General features: G+C 51.6%; 1 protein-coding gene across 1 annotated transcript; it reads left to right on the top strand.

Moving 5' to 3' along the window:
* The first annotated feature begins 3,170 nt into the window (after positions 1-3,170).
* Positions 3,171-18,677, top strand: gfra3 (GDNF family receptor alpha 3). The gene is made up of 8 exons (XM_029257561.1): positions 3,171-3,576; positions 10,033-10,317; positions 11,547-11,639; positions 12,256-12,604; positions 14,387-14,496; positions 14,661-14,795; positions 15,009-15,139; positions 16,868-18,677. The coding sequence occupies exons 1-8, from the start codon at positions 3,537-3,539 to the stop codon at positions 17,321-17,323; spliced, it is 1,599 nt and encodes a 532-aa protein (XP_029113394.1). The 5' UTR covers positions 3,171-3,536; the 3' UTR covers positions 17,324-18,677.
* Positions 18,678-18,946: the final 269 nt, after the last annotated feature.

Below are 18,946 nucleotides of genomic sequence, written 5' to 3' on the forward strand. Positions count from 1 at the left end.
GTTTGTGTGTTTTGGCTGATGATATACAGCATGTTAGCTGTTTTTTTCCATATCTGTATACAACAACAAACACATTCAGCTATTGGCAAGAGAGAATTTGTGTGTGTGTGTGTGTGTGTGTGTGTGTGTGTGTGTGTGGGGCATATGGGAAAACTGCCTCGCCTGGAGGCCCGAGTTCGGCGCCAGCCTGTTTTTCTCTTTTTCTGTTTCAGTTAATAAATTATAATCTATTTGCTTATTAATTTATTAGCCAGTTTATTTGTGCACTGGCTTGTTTGTTTCCACCTTGCGTGGCAAGTTGCGTTGCGTTTTCGTCGGCGGCGGCTACTAAGCCATCAAGAAATCGCTCCGATATCAGTAACTGCAGACTCTTTTGCCTGTTGGGTAGAAATATTTGTTTTGCATAAAAACGGTAGCAGATGGACCGGCAGTGTGTGTGTGTGCGTGCGTGTGTGTGTGTGTTAACTTGCATACGTGTATTTTCTTTATCTGTGTGTATTTGTGTGCGTGTTTGCTTTCAGCCAGCTGTGTGAATTGCGGTAATTGCACTCCGATGTTTTGGAAAGCGCTGCTGCAAGTCTCCCGCACCATGAACAGGGTACTTCTCATTTGGGCCATGAGGGATTTTCAAATGGAACTAACAAGCAAGCCAAAAAGTAAGGTTAAGGAGGAGTGTGTGTGTGTGTGTGTGTGTGTGTGTGTGTGTCACTGTGTCAATCAATCTCTTCTTTCTGTCCTCTAAGAGTCTTTAGAATAACAATGAGACGATGAGCAAACACACTATATAAAGGTTTGGGGAACCACAGATCTGGAACAAACATCTGCATACAAAGACACGGCGGTATCAGACCAACAGACTGTGCGTCGGTAATCGTGTGTCTGTACCTAAAACTCTGTCTGTTGTGAAATGACAAAATGACACTTTTGCTTTCGGTGAGCTGTGTGTCGCGTTGGAGGGAAGCGTGTGCCAAATGAATAAGTGTAGCGTAAAAGTAATCCCCATGTAGGGATGAGTGGGGAGGAGGTATTTTTGGGGTGGGACGCGTGCGTTTTGGAAACAATGTGATGGTGCAGGGGATTATGGGACGTGCCGTGGCAAGAGACGCGAGGTGACCCTCTCCCGCAGGCTGAGATGAACGCGGCCGTTAGAGTAATTAGTCGAGTGCTGCTAAAAGGCTCCCTTTGCGTCATAAACCAAGTGTGGCCTGAAGAGCGGGGTACGTGGGGAGGGGGTGTGAAGAGATGAAGCAGCGCAGAGAAAGGACTGCATGATCGTGCATAACGACTGAGAGTGGACAGAAGCAGAGCAGGAAGGGAAGGACAAAAGGCTGGAAAAATATGAGGCAGCACAGACAAAGAACTGGGTGATAATGGAGAGAAAGTGGGGCTGGACATAATCTGAGCAGGAAAGGAAAGAATGGGGACAAAGAGAGGGAGTGCTGGGTGGCTGGGGGGTGCGGTGGGCATGGGGGAGTGTGTGTGTGTGTGTGTGTGTGTGTGTGTGTGTCCGTGCCCATGGTCATCTAGGGGGGTCAGTCCAAACCACGTGGAGAACTGGTCACCGGATGAAACGGCAACCATGGGATGACTTAGAGTGGCACTTTACTGATTACTGTACAATTCTTGTGACGCTGACAGCTGTCTGGGGGGCGCTAAATTCGGAGTTCGGGGGGTGCGTAGATTTGGGGTAATTCAGCCTGAAAGGATTTGGTGTAGCATTTTGGCAGCACTATGCCTCTGTGTCATTGACCCTTTAAAATTACAGTTCAAAATATTGCTTGCCAGCTAAATAACCATTTATTGTTGAGGCCCATCCAGCAGACTACTTTGATTGACTTTTCCCAAGGTTGGGCACAGCAGGGTTCCCTCTAACACAGTACTGCCGTGTGTGTGTGTGTGTGTGTGTGTGTGTGTGTGTGTGTGTGTGTGTGTGTGTGTGTGTTTATTTATTTGCATTTATTTATTTACCAGATGCTTTTCTCAAAAGTGACTTCCAATGAACTCTATGTAGTGTTATCATCCCACACACCTTCCCCGCGGTGACTTACACTGCTATATACACTACTTACACTGGGTCACTCATCCATACATCTATATACATATATATAGACAAGGAGGGGACCCACATACAAATATATATATATATATATATATATATATATATATATATATATAGTGTATACCCTGAGTATTTGCCGCACATAGAAATTTTTCTACGTTTAGATTAATTTATTACGCAATTGCTTTATATATATATATATATACGTGAGTATTTGTTTCTATCTTTGCTCATACCCATACTCTCTCCACAAGTTTGTCCTCAAGTCAGGTATAATTTTGTGTTTTGTGTATTTTATAGCATTTCGGTTGTTTGTATTCTGATACATCCGCGCCGATCAAGAGCAAGTCGCGCAGTGTGTGACAGTCAGTGTGATACACACACACACACACACACACACACACAAACACACTGAGACATGCAGTGAGATAACGGTACATTAGTGAGCGGTATTTACAGTGAGTTCTGAGGGGGGGGGGTGACCAGAGTGCTGTCTGTAAGTACCCTTCTTGCAGTGAATGAGCGCAGGCAACGGGAATGCGGCCTCTCGGATGATCGGAACTTTGCGTCCACATTTTAAACACAATTAGTCAACTGGAATCGAGTCGCCCTCCGCCAAAAGCGCTGTATTCCAGCCGCACCCCGCCCTGATGGACATTTCTGTCCCCTCCTCCCGCTCCAAACATGTACAGAACCGGCGAGTCTCCGCCAACACTCCCTCCTCCCTCACTCCCTCCCTCCCTGGTCTGCGCGGCGCGCTCCCTGCGTGCTGCCCGGGGAACCAATGGGCGCGCGCCCTCACCGGTGTGAAATGCGCCGTGCAGTTTGAACGCGCGCAGTCCGTCACTGACGATCGCGCAGTGGCGCACGAGCGGTCCTCCTCCTCCTCCTCCTCCTCAGTGTGGAATGACCCCACGGAGACGCCGTGGATAATCGTCGCGATTTGTACCGCGCGAGCGCAAGGAGCGATGCGATGGGCTTGTGCAGCCGCGCGAGCCAAGCGCCGTGAATAACAACAACAATATAATAAGTTTTGGAAGAACCAGCTTGCAGTTTTTTCTTTTTTTTTTTTTTTTTTTTTTTTTTTTTTTTTTTTTTACTCGAGCACAAGCTGACTTATTGCGGGCGGAGCGGAGAAAGGTGACGATGTGATGTTCGGATGACTCGGGATTCCTGATGTTCTCCAATACGCGCTAGCGCGAGGCGCCTGGAGCGACGCACAGCGCGAGAGAAACTTGGTCGCGGCGGCTCGCGATCCTTCTGTTCCCTGGCGCATCTCCGGGCGGCGTGGGCTTCGCCTCCGACTGAGAGACGAGGCAGGGTGTCCAGGGCAAATCCGCCGCCGGGGGGGGGCTGGATGGTCGTCCCGGGTGGCCGCTCTCAGCTCGGGGGCCACTGAGGTGCCGCGAACTCCACGCCGTGGGCTCCACTCATCCAGCGCGTGGCTCCTTCGCAGCGCTCCTCCACGCTCATCATCATGATCATCGTCGGGCTGCTGCTCAGCGTTTTCGTCCGTGGTGAGTTCCGAAGCTCCGATCGTCCGCGGAGTCACCAGGACACCACTAGACTAGACTGGTCCCCCCCCCCCCCCCACCACCAACATCGCCGTAGTTCACATTTGTAACATATGTTACATTGATTGAAGTCTGCTTGTGGTTGCGGTAGTTTTATGTGAGAACAAGTGACTTGTCCACGCCTCGCATGTTCTGTTTCCCACGATCTCGTGCCTTGATCTCGTGCTCCTATTGCGGTAAGTCCGTTTCGCGAAAATTGAACATTTACAAATTACTGTGGCCCGGCCGGAGCGTTTTTAAACTTATTTTCAGTCGCAATGAATGAATGAGTGGAGGATGGGACGTGTCTCCACGTGACACAGAACCGCGGCCGGTAGAACTACAGCTGTTTTGATCGGATATTTAATTAATGTTGAAGTTTTAAAACGTGAAATCGAGACAATTTCATGTTATGGTGACGTGCTTCATCATGGGCTCCGCGTCTGACATTTTTCTCATATTAATAGGGTTAAGTGAGAGCTCAAGATAATGTAACGTTTCGCCGCCGCACAGTCGAGTCGTCGCACAGCGTGGTTCTGAACTTTTCCGTGTCCGCGATCTCCCGCTTTCATCCGCACCACCGAGTTTCCCCGTGTAATTCCGCTCGTGCGGCTCAGCATTGCGGGGGGGGGGGGGGGGGGGGCACACACAAAGTGTCCAAGTAGTGTTTGTAAATCCCAGGAATTACGCTCTCCGCGTCTCCTTCAGCACCCCGTGGAAAAGCATCCAATTCATTCATAATAGAAGGCGAGAGTTATTAGCAACATTTCAGATTTATTTTATTTTATTCGTAAATTCTGCCCTGTGATCGCAGACACTAGTAGTAATGTGCTGTGTATGATCTGTAGACGAGGATCGGCTATTTAAAATGAAGTTTCTGTTATTTTAATTGGGGGGTGGGGGGTTAATTGGAGGTTCCCTGTGATAAACGCGTGTCTTTGTCTGGATACGGGCACGCGCGTAGCGGTGATCTACTGCCGGAGATATGGTGATTATGACTCCCGATACCCGCGATGACATCATTTCTCAAGGTCTTACACACTACGGCCGTCGTCCTTTTATTGCCCGAAACATGAGTCACGGTTCGGTGTGATCGAAGTGAAGAGCGCGTGCTCACTCAGCCACGCGCACCTATGGTCATATTTACATTTGCGCTGCTATGACGCGTGCTGTCAAACTTTCCCCGTGATGCTGACCTCTCGCAGTATCGCGGGCTGAGCTCCCCTCGCCGCTGTCCGACCTATACCCCACACACACACACAGAGCGCCTTAATCATAATGGGGCTGTAGATCCGTACGGGCGGGGAGTGTGTGTGAGTGTGTTTGGGAGGAGGTGTTATCATTCATCTTTATAGCGACTCGGAGAGCTCATCTCGTACAGGCCAATTATTTTAATTTCCCCTCTCTGATTGCACTTGGAGCGCGCCGTGGACGATCGGCTCGTGCAGGTGCGTCTGGGCGATGCGTTGCAGAGCAGAACCAGAAAAACACTCCCGCGTCGTTCAGATGCGTCACTGTCACTGAAGCGGAGCGCTTCACAATTTATTTTATTGATTTTTTTTTTTTTTTTGCTTTCTTTTATGTTTGCAAGGCCAGGATTTGCGTCGTTAAGGGGAGCCCGACGGAGTTACACCCTGTAATGGTTCGCCGGATCGACAGGACATATTTATTAGCTGTGTTAATGATTGCAGATTTGTGTCCCCCCGTCCCGCCCCCCCAGGGGTCCTGTTATTTATCAGCGGGGATCCTGCTATGAATCCCCGAGTCATCCTTCCCAAGATGCAAAGATAGAAAATGAAGAAAATAATTTTTCAACTTTTAAAAATGTGCTCCGGAGCGGTATTTAAGTTAACGGACAGTGAGCAGAAGGAAGCGAGTCTCCGGGCATCAAACCGCTCAGCCTGTTTGATATGGATTTCTTAAATGGTAAATGGAAAAATCAGTAAAACAGAGCAAATTGCGCCCTAGATCAGACACAGAAAATCAATAGGGTGCAATGGTATTATAGCAAGAACATAACGCTAGAGATTATAGGAAATATACTGACATAACAGACATGCGGTTTGTGATGTGAAGATCAACTTGTCTTGTGTGCGAGGTTTACTTTGAATAATTCCGTAGGGAATTTTTATTTTTTTTTTTATTTAAGCGATAAACACTGGATTTTTCTGTGACGTTTTCCGCCCACTGCGCTGTCATTTTTTCCTCTGGTTGAAAGATGTTTTTTTCTGGGGAAAATGTAATTCTAGCCGCGGGTCTTATTTAAATGTCGGTCTTAGAGACCAGAACGAGTCGCATTAAACAGTATGAACTGTGATCAAGACTGCGCCGTGCTGCGTTACCACATTCTGCCTCTAGGGGGCGTCTGTGCCGGCGCGACGCTCGGCGGTCCAGCACGTGTTTGAAAGGCAGGTACGAGGCGGCCCGGGTGTGCGGTCAGGTGGACTAATCTATACGCTTTAATGTGGGGAGAAAAAAAAAGAAAGGAAAACAGAATTAAAAGTTTGAACCTGTGTTTAGTTTTTTTATTATGCCGAGCTCAGTTTTGCTGGATCTAAAATGAGTGGAAAACAGAAAAGGAGGAATGATTGTTTAACTTACCAGCAGACCAAAGCAGGCCAACCTCTTCACCCTGCACGTGCTTGCTTATTCTTTATTTATTTATTTATTTATTTTTTTATTTAGATTTTGCTGCATGACCTCAGCTGGAGAGTCGGGAGATGAGATAATGGCAATGAGTAAGATCCACAGTCAGAAGGAGACTGTTTGCTGTCAAGTGAGTTCAGCAGAAATGAAGCCAAATGGGTTAAGAGGGAGCCATATGGACGCCTGTGCCTCATACGTGTGTATGCGTGTGTGTTTGTGTGTATTTTGTCGATAACCCTGGTTTGGAACGCACACATTTGAGCAGATGGCGCTGAGCTCCGGAGCTGGCTGGGAGAATTGCCCAGTATGTGTGTGCGTGATGTATGTGTGTGTATGGGAAGCCAGCTTCCACGGTACATCAGGGTTCATTTATCACAGTACATTGCATTATCTTACCTGGCATTATTTATTCATTCAGCAGACGCTGTTTTCACGAACCACTTACGCCGCTTACATTTCACATTCTGCAAATTTACTTCAATCTGTTCAATCCAGTGGGGGGGTCTTTGAAAAAGTGGTGGTCTTGGAAAAGCTCTTTACCATGTTTCACAATGCACCTCAGGCCAGGTTCTTCACAGAACGGGTTTTATGTGTCAGATAAGAGCGTGTTAGCGGGAGCCCCGTGGCTTCTCTCTCCCTCAGTGTCTGTCCTCCCCGAATTCCCCCCGCGCAACAGCAGCGTTTGAAACCTTATCTGGAGCTGACCTTGTACCCCCCTGGTTTCCCAAGCCTCTTACCCCTCTGTCCTGAGATGTCTGTCGCCAGCTCCCCTCTGCTCTTTGTCCTTCGGCCTGAAATCCTGACCCACGGTTGATTACGAAAAAAAAGTCCCCCACCCACCCCCCACGTAAAAAAAAAAAAGAAAAAGAAATGGCTAAAATGTATTAATTATGAACTTTTGAGTCAAGGGGACAGAGATGAACGCTCTACTATGACGCTACTATCGCAGGCGGGCCAATGTAAGCTTGTCACATCTCTCCCGAGACGCGCAGCATTTTCACTGAGATATTCGCTTCGCTGAATCTCATTTAATATCCCTCTGACTCCATTCGGTGCCCCCAGCCCAATGGAGGGCTTAGCGGAGGTCAGCGGTGCCGTGGCGGACCGCGGTACGCGTCGAAAGGCCGCGGGGGTAAATAAGGAAAGGCTGTATCGGAAGAATGTGTGTTTCATACAGCTTGCGGTGGGCCGGCTACGGTGATCTCGCACGCGAGCAGCCTTGGCGTGTAACCCGAACCAGTACCGTGCCTCCAAGCTGCGCGAATATTAGCTGTACCGCGGTACCGTCGGTGTTTACGGAAAAGTTTGGGAACATTTGTTCTCCACATTCACCTGTCTTACAGGCACATCGCTGCACAAGGCGTTTCCTTCTCTCCTCATAAACACGAAATGAAAGCAAAGGTATCTTTTACAGGCGGGTGTATAAAAGTCCAGTTTTGAACTTGAACGCTTTCACCGAATACCCGGTTGCAATATTTACATTATATGTGACAAAATATTTAAATGATACCAAGATAATTAATGTTAGGTAGATTTGGGCCTGGAATGTTTTTTAAGGGTAAACGTGACTGGATTTTCGATACAGGATTGTTATTTAAACACTGGTTTCCCATGTTTAGTTTAATGTGTGGTAGTTAATGGACTTAAGGGTGTCGATTATTGATGGGAAACACATTCCTTAGACTGTCGCCTCATTTCCGTTGTTCCACTCGGTGAGAGAGCCACAGAATGATGTACTCACTCTCTCTCTCACACACACACACACACACACACACAGAGGTGTCTAGCTAAGTTCCTTTAGCAGTCCAGGAGCAGTGACCTTCTGCAAAGATCTCAAAAGCAGGACGTAGTCACATGACATTGTTTGGGTTCAGCTTTGCTGCCGTTTGAACCGTTTTATTATCGGCCTTCTGTTAATAGTTGATCAGTTTCTAAAAAAGTCGAGTTAATGATGCAGGCAGGAAGGACAGGCCTCGCTCTCGACAGCAGCAGGTGGTACTGTGCCCCGGGAATCTGACCGGTGGCCGAAAGGTTACAGGTTCACGCCGCAGGGGGCCTGTCTCTTTACGACCAGAATTGCCTCTGTAAACACGCAGCTGTATAGTAGAGTAAAAAGGAAGTAACGGAAGGAGCTGCGGATGGGGACATCTGTCGAGCGGATCAGTAAGTACATATGTGTAGGAGAAACATACGGGCGGCACGGTGGCATAGTGAGTAGCGATGCTGTCTCAGAGGGGGTGGGTGGTGTGAGAGTACGTGGGTTGGAGCCCCACTCAGTCTGTGTGGAGTTTCGCATGTTCTCCCCGTGTCTGCGTGGATTACTTCCAGGTGCTCTGGTTTCCTCCCACTGTCCAAAGACATGGTGATTGGGGCAGGTAGTACCGTAGTGGTTAGAGCTGCTGCCTTCGGCTCTGAAGGATGCAGGTTTAAGTCCCACCTCCAGTAGTTCTACCCTTGAACAAGGTATTAATCCTGAATTGCTCCAGAATAATTACCCAGCAGTATAAATAATTGTAAGTAGCAACTAAATTAATAAATGTTCATTGGTGACTCTAACTCACCCATAGTGTGTGAGTGACACACAGAGAGAGAGAGTGTATGTTCCAGTGACCCAGTGTAAGTAGTGTATCTAGCAGTGTAAGTCACCTCGGTGAATAAGGTGTGTGGTCTCATAACACTACACAGAGTTCATTGAAAGTCGCTTGGGAGAAAAGTGTCTGCTAAATGAAATAGTGTTTAAAAAAAAAAAACATGGTATGTAAAAGAAAAGCAGCTGCCTTTGAGGCTGAACAATCAACAGCGAGATGTGTAATATTGCACGGAGTGGAATTCTGTGTATCAGTCAGTGGAATTGATGGGGATGGAGGGGGCATCACGCAGGAGGCACTATTTGTCACCCGTCCCAATCCGCCCAGATCTTTCTTTTTTATTGTCGAAATATACCTTCGATTGGAACGCGTTCGAAAGCCCTCGAGTGGCGGGCGCGTGTGCGTTAAACGTTCAATCACTCACGGGCCCTTCTGCAGAGCGAGTTCATGTCCCATTAGTTCCGGAGCCTCTACTTTTTAGAGCGTTTCTGCGCGATTCTGCACTGCGGTAAATGGTTTCATTAAGATGTATGTGCGTTGGCGCGTTCCTCTTGTACGGAGTCGTCCCTCGGCCGCCTGCTCCCTCCCTCCCTCCCGATCCCGCATCCCGGCGTCGTTCCCCTCTGCCGTTGGGCGGACGGGCCGGGCCACGTTAGGGCGCGCGTACGTCTCCGTGACGCTGCGAACCAGACGCATGCGGCCCCGTGGGGCGTTGTAGATTGTGCACACGCTGGGCCTCGATGGGACTTTAACCACACTGTGTGTTCGGAGCCAGCGTGGGCTTAATTGGAGAGCTCGCCCCTTCCATCACGATGGCAGTTGGTTAGGCGCCGCGTGCGCCGTTGCGGTAGGTGTTCCCGCTGCCGCCTGTATCATTTCAGTCAATCTAACATCTGTGTGCCAATTTCATAAGCGCTTGTTTCCCCCGAGGGGAGTGTTTCATTTTGCCTCGTACGGGATGGCAATCAAAGGTTTAAAACATTAAAAGAATTTTTTTTTTTTTTTCCCCTTATGGAAGCAGAGTGTTGTGTCTTGGCAAACAATGTGAAAAGTGCATTACAAGCCTTAACTTAAAAAAATGAGTCAATGAGTTTGAACTTTCTATGTTTAACCTCCGACCTGCTCTGTGACCTTTGACCTTTGGGGGCCGTGTCTGACCCTCGCTCTTCCCTGGCTCCCCCTGCAGGCAGCGCACAGGCCTCCGCACCCTTCTCCGCGCCTGTCATCGACTGCCTGGATGCGGTGGCGGGCTGCGCCTCGGACCCCGGGTGCGAGGCCCTGTACCGGGTGCTGGAGTACTGCGCCTCCGAGGAGGCCGTGTCCCCCCTGGGGCCCGACGCCGGGCGCGAGTGCCTGGAGGCCCGGAACTCCCTGCAGCAGTACCGCCCCCTGCTGTCCTGCAAGTGCCACCGTGGCTCACGCATGGAGGAGGCGTGCCTCAGGGTCTACTGGAACGTGAGGTTCTCGCAGGGTGAGACATCCCCCTTCCTCCTGTCGGAGAGGCGGCGGTTCAAGCGCCGCTGGGGGGGTCGTTGAACTCTCTGTATTCCGCTGTGCTGGATGTCCTGGCTGCAGTCCATCAGCCCACCTCACACACTTCATGTTCATTTTTATATTTATTGGGTTAACTGGTCGGGATAGCCGCTACTGTAGCGGTTAGCGCTGCTGCCTTTGGACCCAAAGGTTGCAGGTTCGAATCTTACCTCCTCCCGAAGTATCCTTGAGGAAGGTGCTTACCCTACATTGCTCCAGTAAAACAAAATTACCCTGCTGTATAAAAGGGTAATTAGTTACAAGTACCTTAACAGTGTAAGTCGCTTTGGAGAAAATCATCAGCTCAATGCTGTTCTCTAAAGCTGCATGTCATCAACTCGTATTTAGCTGAAACCTTCTTTTATGATGACTTACAGTGGTTAATGCGCCGTAGTAAATTCCCTGAATTCACCATATAGGAGAGGAGTGCTGCGCTCACACACATAAAGTGCAAATCACATTCTCAGTTTCACTTGAAGTGCACGTCTTCGGACTCGTTCAGGCATCACATACAGATGTATTCAATTAACAGCAGGTGGCGCAGCGGTTGAGCTGCCGCCTAGGACTCGGGTTCGAATCCCGCCGTCACGTCCGTGATCGAGGCGCTTTCCCAGAATCGGTACGGTAAAATTTACCCTGCCGTGAAAATAGGATAATCGTTATTAGTCGCTTTGGAGAAGAGGGACAGCGAAGGAACGGTGCGGATTGAACGGATGTTCTGGTGACGCCGCTCTGCTGTCTTCGCGCAGCGGACAGGAAGAGTGGCACTAAAACATAAATGAAAAAATGCAGCCTGCGTGCGCTCGGATGGGGTTTCGGTTAATTTTTACACTTCCTCTCACGTATGAAAATGCCTCCTCCAGCGAATTGTTACACTTGAACTGCTGCACGACTGACCGATTACTCAATTGCTCTCCTCCATAAGTCGGAGCTCCCCGCGCCGCCTGATTAATGTTCGCACGGCCTGTAGTTCTCGGAAAACCGCAAACGGCGATTTCGGCGCGGAAACGAGCGGCGGGCTGTCGAAGGGGATGTTTATATCCGCTGGTGTGAAGTGTGTGTGTATTTTAATGCTGTGTTTGTTGCCCATATGTGTACATGTGAGGCTTTACAATGCTTCTTTTGTGTGTGTGTGTGTTTGTCGTCTTCCCCATACGCCTCTTCCAGGCTTTGATGAGTACGATTCGTCTCCATACGAGGACTTTGAACTGGAGCTGGTGAGACACATTGAAATGTCACGCATGGCATCCATTGTGGCAGGTACTTTCCCATCATACTCTCACGCTCCATCCACGCACACACACACCGTCACACCCCGACGACCATGGTCACGTTGGAGAGACGGTCCAACCGCATCGAGGCAAAAATCCTCCGACCGCAGCCGCGCCGAGCTGTTCCAAACGAATCGAGAAGCTCCTACCACGGTTGTGACGCCCCCCCCCCCCAAACGCAACCGCACGGCGTCCAAAGGCGCAGCAACTCGCTTCGGTCACATCAGCAGTCCAACCACAAGGACACGCGATTTTTTACTGCTGTTTTCACTCCGATCGTCTTTGGTGCGACGAGTCTTTAAAAGGCTCTTGGCTCGGAAGAATCGTTTGCGTTTTCCTTCGTTGATGTCTCATCGCTGGCTCGCGAGCGCTGTACTCCGAGGGTTAACCACTCCCGCATCGCGAGAGCGTCGTTTTGCAGGAGAACCAGCTCTGGGCTAATGAGTCGTACTGACTCATTATATTTCCTGAGTATTAATAATGGAAAGCATTTTTTGCTTGTTAGCAGATTTCTCTATTAGTGTTTCTGCAGAGTGATTGATAATCCTCCATCACGGTAGCCATGCTCACGCGCTGCTGTTTTCTGCCACGTCTCCCGCCCCCAGCCTCCTCTCTCCCCCCGAACGGGCAGAACCAGTGCTTGAAGGCGGCGCAGGACTGCGGCCTGTACGAGAAGTGCGGCTCGCTGCGCTCCGAGTACGTCCTCGCCTGCACCAAGAGGGCGCCCGGCTCCGACCACTGCAACCGGCAGAAGTGCCACCGGGCCCTGCGGCGCTTCCTGGAGCGCGTGCCCGAGGAGTACAGCTTCGGCGTGCTCTTCTGCCCCTGCACCGACACGCTGTGCGGCGAGCGACGCCGCAAGACCATCGTGCCCTCCTGCTCCTACGAGGAACGCAACGGAAAGCCCAACTGCCTGAGCCTGCAGAGCTTCTGCCTGAAGGACGAGCTGTGCAGGTCAGCGGCCGGCGATGGACGCCGAAAGGGGGAGCGTGCGCTTCCGTGACGGACGCGCGCGGAGGAGGACGCATCTCGCGCTCGGGCCGCGGGCCCTTTCTCGTAGACGTGGACACGGGGAACCTTCGGCACCTTTTCCCTTCCCGTGTGCCCCAGTGTCTGCATCCGTCCCGGAGGTTCTTGACCTTTTCAGGGCCACGGGCGCCTTTAAGAATGCGATAAAAGCTCAGCACCCTTCTAGAAAAACGTCCATAAATTTGGAGGAAATTTCGGCGAATCGACAGCGGTGAAATTTAGTTACCGTCACCGAATTACGTCATAGAGAGTAAAATCGCGGTGATGTTTCTTCTTTTATACCTGGCTTTTATTCGGTTACTTTCGGCGCAGTCCTGGGATTCACGGACCCCCTGAAGTCCATCCACGGAACCCTAATGAGTCCATGGACCGCGGTTTAAGAGCCTCCGATCCGCCCCCCTCCACCTTCTTTGAAAACCCGAACTGAATGCGGAGGAAAATCCTGCTTAGTCTTGAAAGTGGAAAGGAAGGAAAGAGGGGGAAAACGTAGGAAAAGAAAAAAGGAAGTGAGGGCTGCGGATCGCTGTGGGTGCTTTAAAAAGAGACGCGTCAGTAGAGATATTTAGCACAATAACAGGTGGCTCAGCGTTATTACCCACAATGCAACAGGGGGGAAAAAGGACTAAAGGAGACAGTCTGAAGAAGAAGCATGGGAATTACCTCATGTCTTCTCACTGTTTACTCACTTTAATGGTCCTCTTCACCATGTTTATTGTAAGGGAGGGGAGGGCAGGTGGGAGCCAGGAACAGGCCTTTGATTTGGGGGCCGTAAAATCCATGAATTTATATAGTCGTCCGAGGAGAAGTATTGTTTGCGTGGACGGGCTCCATCATCTCCATTACAGCCCACTTGATCGCTGCTGGCGGACTGTAACGTTAAGTCACAGCGGCGCTCTCCTCCATCCATCTCCCCCCGTGAGCGATCCTTCGCTTGCTGGGCGCGGGCCTCTCGGACGTCTATTTCCGTATATCTTCTGCCCGACTCCTCTCTTCTGCCGGCTCGCTCAGACCTTGGCGTCACCCGGCGCCCTTCGTTTCCTCCCGTTTGCTAAACTAAACCAAACTGGAACCCCTTTCGGGAGCCCTCGCCCTTTGCTCGGGACTGTTTGCTCTTCCGTTCGTCGCTCTCGAACTCGCCGAGGAGTCGAGGACGGCGCTCGCCGCCCACCGCTATCCGCCTCTTCGTTCCGCGTCTCGTCTCGTCTCGCGTCTTCGCGGTCTCCCTCCGCCGCGTGGCGCTCTCACCTTCTCCTCTGAGCTTTTCGCGTCGTCGCGGCCCAGTCCCACGACACCTCTGTGATTCCCCCGCTCTCTAATTTCTCCGCTATTCACGCCTCATTTGAGGCCTTAAATTAACTTGACTCTTGTATCTTTCTAATTGGCCATATGATTTTTCTTCCAACAGCCCATGAATTTTCCCAACCGCAATTATTGTTGTCGGGCCCCCTTTTTTTTTTTCCCCCCGCTTAAATTGTGCCGTACGAGGCGCGTTTCCGTCTTCGCATTAATTGTGTTGTCCTTGAATTTTTTAATTCAAATGTAATTTTTCACTGCAGATATTTTGTCTCCATTTAATTTGCGATTGTAATCATTGTCTCGCGCTTTGTAAATTGCTCCTAAATGGTAATTGCAATGTGGTGTGTTTGTGTGTCTCTGTGTTCTCACTCTGTGTGTGTGCGCGTGTGCGTGCGTGGGTCTGTTTTACAGGTCGAGGCTGGCCGATTTCCAGCATAACTGCCAACCCTCCACGCTGTCGCCCTCGGGCTGTCTGAGAGAGAGCGGCGCTGTGTGTCTGAAGGCCTACGCCGGACTCATAGGTGAGGAGGGCGGAGGGTTCGGCCGTCTCACGGGGTCTCGGTGCCGCGGGAGCGCTGCGGATGCGGGGAGAGGCGAGGAGAGGAGGAGGAGCGTGGGCGAGAGGAACGGCCGTGTGTCGCTGACGTGTGTCCGCTGTCTCCCCCCCCCCCCCCTTCCCCATAAGGCACCATCATGACACCCAACTATGTGAGCAACAGCAGCGTGGAGGTGTCACAGTGGTGCAACTGCGAGGGCAGCGGGAACCAGTGGCAGGACTGTTTCCGCATCCTGCACATGTTCAACAACAACGGCTGCCTGCGTGAGTGTCCGCGTGCACCGGGTGTGTTCGTAGTCACGGGCCCGGGCTGACACACACACACACACACACACACACACACACACACTTGCTCTTCTTGAGACCAGAAGATCCGTTCAGAGACACACGTTAAAGCCCCGTTGAACTTTCTGCGTCGCATGGGCGCGTGTTCCTTCCCTTGTGTCTGACGGCGGCTGTCGTGTGTCCAACCGTCAGGAAACGCCATCAGTGCATTGGGCAGCTTGCCCCCCCGGCCGGTGGAAAGCACCCCGCCCCCGCCCCCCCGGCCGTCCCCTCGCATCCAGCAGGAGGACGTGAACGGCAACGCTCTCCCGGAGCTCAGCACGGTGAGTTTTCAGCGCCCCGCCGGGGTATCCCAACACGGGACGCTGATCCTGCCGAGTTCGGAGCAGAGCGCCGCGCACAGCACAGCGTGACTCGGTGCCGCGTGGAGCGCGGCGCCGGCCCTCGTAAACCCGGCCCGGCTCACGCTCGTGTCTGACGGCAACATCTTCTTATTCATAAAGCGCTGTGATGAGCAGAACAAAGAGACTGAGGATGGAAAGCACCCCATTTATCAAAAGGCTGGGAATTCCCATTCTGCGAAAGCAGTTGGAATATCATCATCATCATCATCATCATCATCATCATTCATTCAGGCTGTGAAAGGATTAGCAATGCAAGGTCCAGAACCAATCCTGGAAAGGCAGGGCGAGACACAGGACACACCCTGACTGGGACACCGGTCCATTGCAGGGCCATCACACACACGCATTGACTCACAAACACACACTAAAGGCAATTTAGAGTCAGCAGCTCACCTGATCTCACACGTATTTGGGGGGGGGAGGGGGGTCTTCAGTGTGAGGTGGCCTCAGCTGTCAATACATGTAAAAAGGTGATGATGGCGATAATGATATTGAGCTGCAGGAGAACGGAGGCCTCGCGGTGCCGGCGCTTGCGGTGGGACACACAAACTCAAAGTGATTTTCGGATCGTGAGCAGGACCCATCTCTCCAACCAAAAAGTGGAATCAGCCAATCGGGATGCAGGAAGGAATGTGGCGCGTGACACTGCGCTGTGAACGCTGTATAGCGTGTAGACGCCCCGCAACCGGAGGGAGTTTCAGTCTCCCGTGCCGTTTTGTGAATGCAGGACTGAGACCCCCCCCCCCCAACCCACCTCCCTCGATTCCTCCTTGCCTACCTCCTTCTCGTACCCTGTACCATCCAACTCTCCCTCCATGTGAGAGGATTAGCTAAAGGTGTTTGCAGGAGGCAGTGCATCAATCAGCCTGTATTAATATTCATTTATTCATGCCCATCTGTCTCTCTCTCTCTCTCTCTCTCTCTCTCTCTCTCTTTCCCTCTCTCTCTCTGTCTTAATCCGTCCGACTCTCCCTCTCTCCTCAGCCTGGTTCCCTCCACAGTACGTGGCCCCATTCATCCCCTGCCACCCCCTTCCGTCCGCTCCACTCATCTTCACTCGCCGCCGTTCTTTCATTTCCGTCTGTCACCCAATCCTGCGTTCTTTGGCCCCCGCTGTCCTCTCTGTCACTCCTCCTCACACACTCTCTCTGTTGCCGTCGGGCCCCTTATACCTGTCCGTCTCTCTCTGCTTCTCGGTCTGCCTGCGGAGTGTGTGATGTGAAGGTCCTTTTCTGCTTTGCGTAAAGTGTGTGTCTCTGTCTCCTGTGCACACGGTGTGTGTTTGTCTCTCTCTCTGTCTCTGTTTGGATTGTTTGCAGTGTGTGTGTGTGTGTGTGTGTGCGCGTCTCGCTTTGTCTCTCTATCCAAAGCGCGTGTCCCTTCGATTTTTATATGGTGTTAGTCTCCCTTTGTTTTGTGTGTATATGAGTGCGTGTGTCTCTTTCGGATGTGTGTATCTCTGCTTTTCTATGGCTTGTGTCTGTCTTTCTCAGGTGCGAGCGTCCGGCTCTCTGTGATGCGTGCGTCTCTGTCTATGGTGTGTGTGTGTCTCCCTGTGCCAGTCTTTCGATGCTTGAGTCTTGCTTTGTGAGATGTACATACGATGTGTGTGTGTCTGTTTCCCAAGTGTCTGTCTCTGTCCAACAGGTGGAAAAGAGCGAAGAAGTGGAAGAGGAGGAAGTGGAGCCGCAGGAGGAGGGGGAGGAGGACGGCGGCGAGTTCAACGTGATACCGCTCTACTCGGAGAAGGCCACCGAGTCCAACGAGCCTTCGGGAGCCCGGGGAGTCCACCGGGGGGGGCGCCGGCACCGCTGTGTCCATGTTGCCTCTGCTGCTGCTGCTTCCCCTCACCATCATGCTGAGCTAAGGGTTGTGGTGGTCACCTGGACCCCCCTCTGCACCTCACCACCTCCACCTTGCCACACACACACACACACACACACACACACACACACACACAGAGATGGTGAACAAGGAGTGGAGAAAGGGGGCTGCAGGATGCAGAGCAGAGAAGTTGGGAAAGAGAGGATGAGCGATCCGAGGGACTGGGAACCACCCTCCCCCCTTCGTTGTTTTTCCTCCTCCCGTACAAATCGTCCGTAGTGTGTAAACCTGTCATTAACCGCCTTTTCTCCCGGCGCTCAGAAGGCTGTAATCAGCAGGACATGGATGAGCAAACAGTCAAACACACTGCTGCGTAGCAAAGTAAGAGTAGATAAGGTCACGTGTGGTCAGGGTGAATCGGTGTGTCTCACACACACACGCACGCACGCACACACACACACACGCACACACACATGCACACACACACGCGTGTCTGACGCAGATCCCTCCAGCATCCTCACATCCCGTCACGCTTGTAGGAGTAAGAAAAAAAACATTGCTAAATGGTAATAATGGCTGCTGAAAAACAAGACGACATATTTTTGTTTGGAATGAATGACTAATTTCAGCGTTTAATCCGCATTACGTTATTCTGGCTGCGTAAGAGTCCTGGAAGCGGGAGGCGTTATTCTTCAACACAGATTTCCCCTCTTCGCTCTTTCTACTTCTCCGCGTCCCCTGCCCTTCGGACACACTTTCTTTTCGGGACGGTCCGTCTCTTTTTCTGCCGGCATCATTTCTGGGAGAGCCCGTCGACTCAAAGCCCACCGCACATTTCATGCTGCGATTCGCGTTCAAAGACGAAGGGCACCGATTCCACCGCCGCGGCTAACGCTCCCGGCCTCCGAGCTCTGCTGCTCCAGTTGGGACGTTGCCTTGAAGTTTGTAGGACAATGGCTTAAATATACAACGTCGGGCCGAGTCGAGTTAAGGAAGGGAGCAGGGGGCAGAGAGCGAGGCAGAGCTGAGCCCGTAACGCTGATAAACTGGACCCCCCCCACCACCACCACCCCCCAGTCCCCGTTCTCCCGGCTGGCGCGCACCTCCGACCCCCAGCTATTAAACATCAGATACGGCAACCTTCCCTTTTATCGCTTTATCCGCCGCTCTCTTTAATTTCGGCACTGCACGGGTCTGAGAGTTTAACCACAGGCATCAATAAGTAGGAGAAAACTTAATAACAACAAAAGCAGAAACAATATGAGTAATAAAACAAAAGAGGGGCGAGCGAGGCAGGGTTTCCACCGGCGGGGAGGAGGAACCAATTTGGATGCGTCCGGTCCCCTTTTCGGGATGTTGTTTTAGTTTCGGACAGATAATAGGACCGCGGAGCAAAACATTTATCTTCCGCGGTGTTGGAAGGGCCGGCGCGAGGGGAGCGCGTGCGTCCGTGCGTGCGTGCACGCGTGTGCATGTGCGAGAGAGCGAGAGGCAGAAATGGCACGAGAGGCGGAAGAAGGAGCGGCGAAACGGTGGAGGCGGGAGACCCTGAAGCACAAACAAGGCCGCGGAGCGCCAGACACTCCCCTCGCTCTTCCCCCCGCCTGATCAATCTTTTGCTGACGCTAATGTTTTCTTGCTCTTGTGCTTTTTCTTCTTCTTTGGAACTTGCAAAATTAACTTCCATCTGGAGGGGATGGAGGTGAGAGTTGGGGGGGGGGGGTTGGTCCTGTGTCTGGGATGAGTTGGAGGCGGGGCTGGGAGGTGAGGGGGTGGGTGTTCGTGGTGCCACCCATACCCCCCCCCCCCCCCCCCCCCCCCCGTCTGTTGTTAAGCCCTGGCTGCGATGTGTAAAACTGGGGAATCATAGGTGATGCCCCCTCCCCTCCCATCCCATCCCCT

The sequence above is a fragment of the Scleropages formosus genome, chromosome 13 (assembly GCF_900964775.1).
Source record: "Scleropages formosus chromosome 13, fSclFor1.1, whole genome shotgun sequence".
In the NCBI taxonomy this organism is placed as follows: domain Eukaryota; kingdom Metazoa; phylum Chordata; class Actinopteri; order Osteoglossiformes; family Osteoglossidae; genus Scleropages; species Scleropages formosus.

Bases quoted from the DNA above. Each gene is read 5' to 3' on its own strand.
- gfra3 (XM_029257561.1), top strand. From the start codon at position 3,537: ATGATCATCGTCGGGCTGCTGCTCAGCGTTTTCGTCCGTG. The intron at 12,605-14,386 runs GTCAGCGGCCGG...TCTGTTTTACAG, and splicing joins CTGAAGGACGAGCTGTGCAG to GTCGAGGCTGGCCGATTTCC. The intron at 14,796-15,008 runs GTGAGTGTCCGC...TCCAACCGTCAG, and splicing joins CAACAACAACGGCTGCCTGC to GAAACGCCATCAGTGCATTG.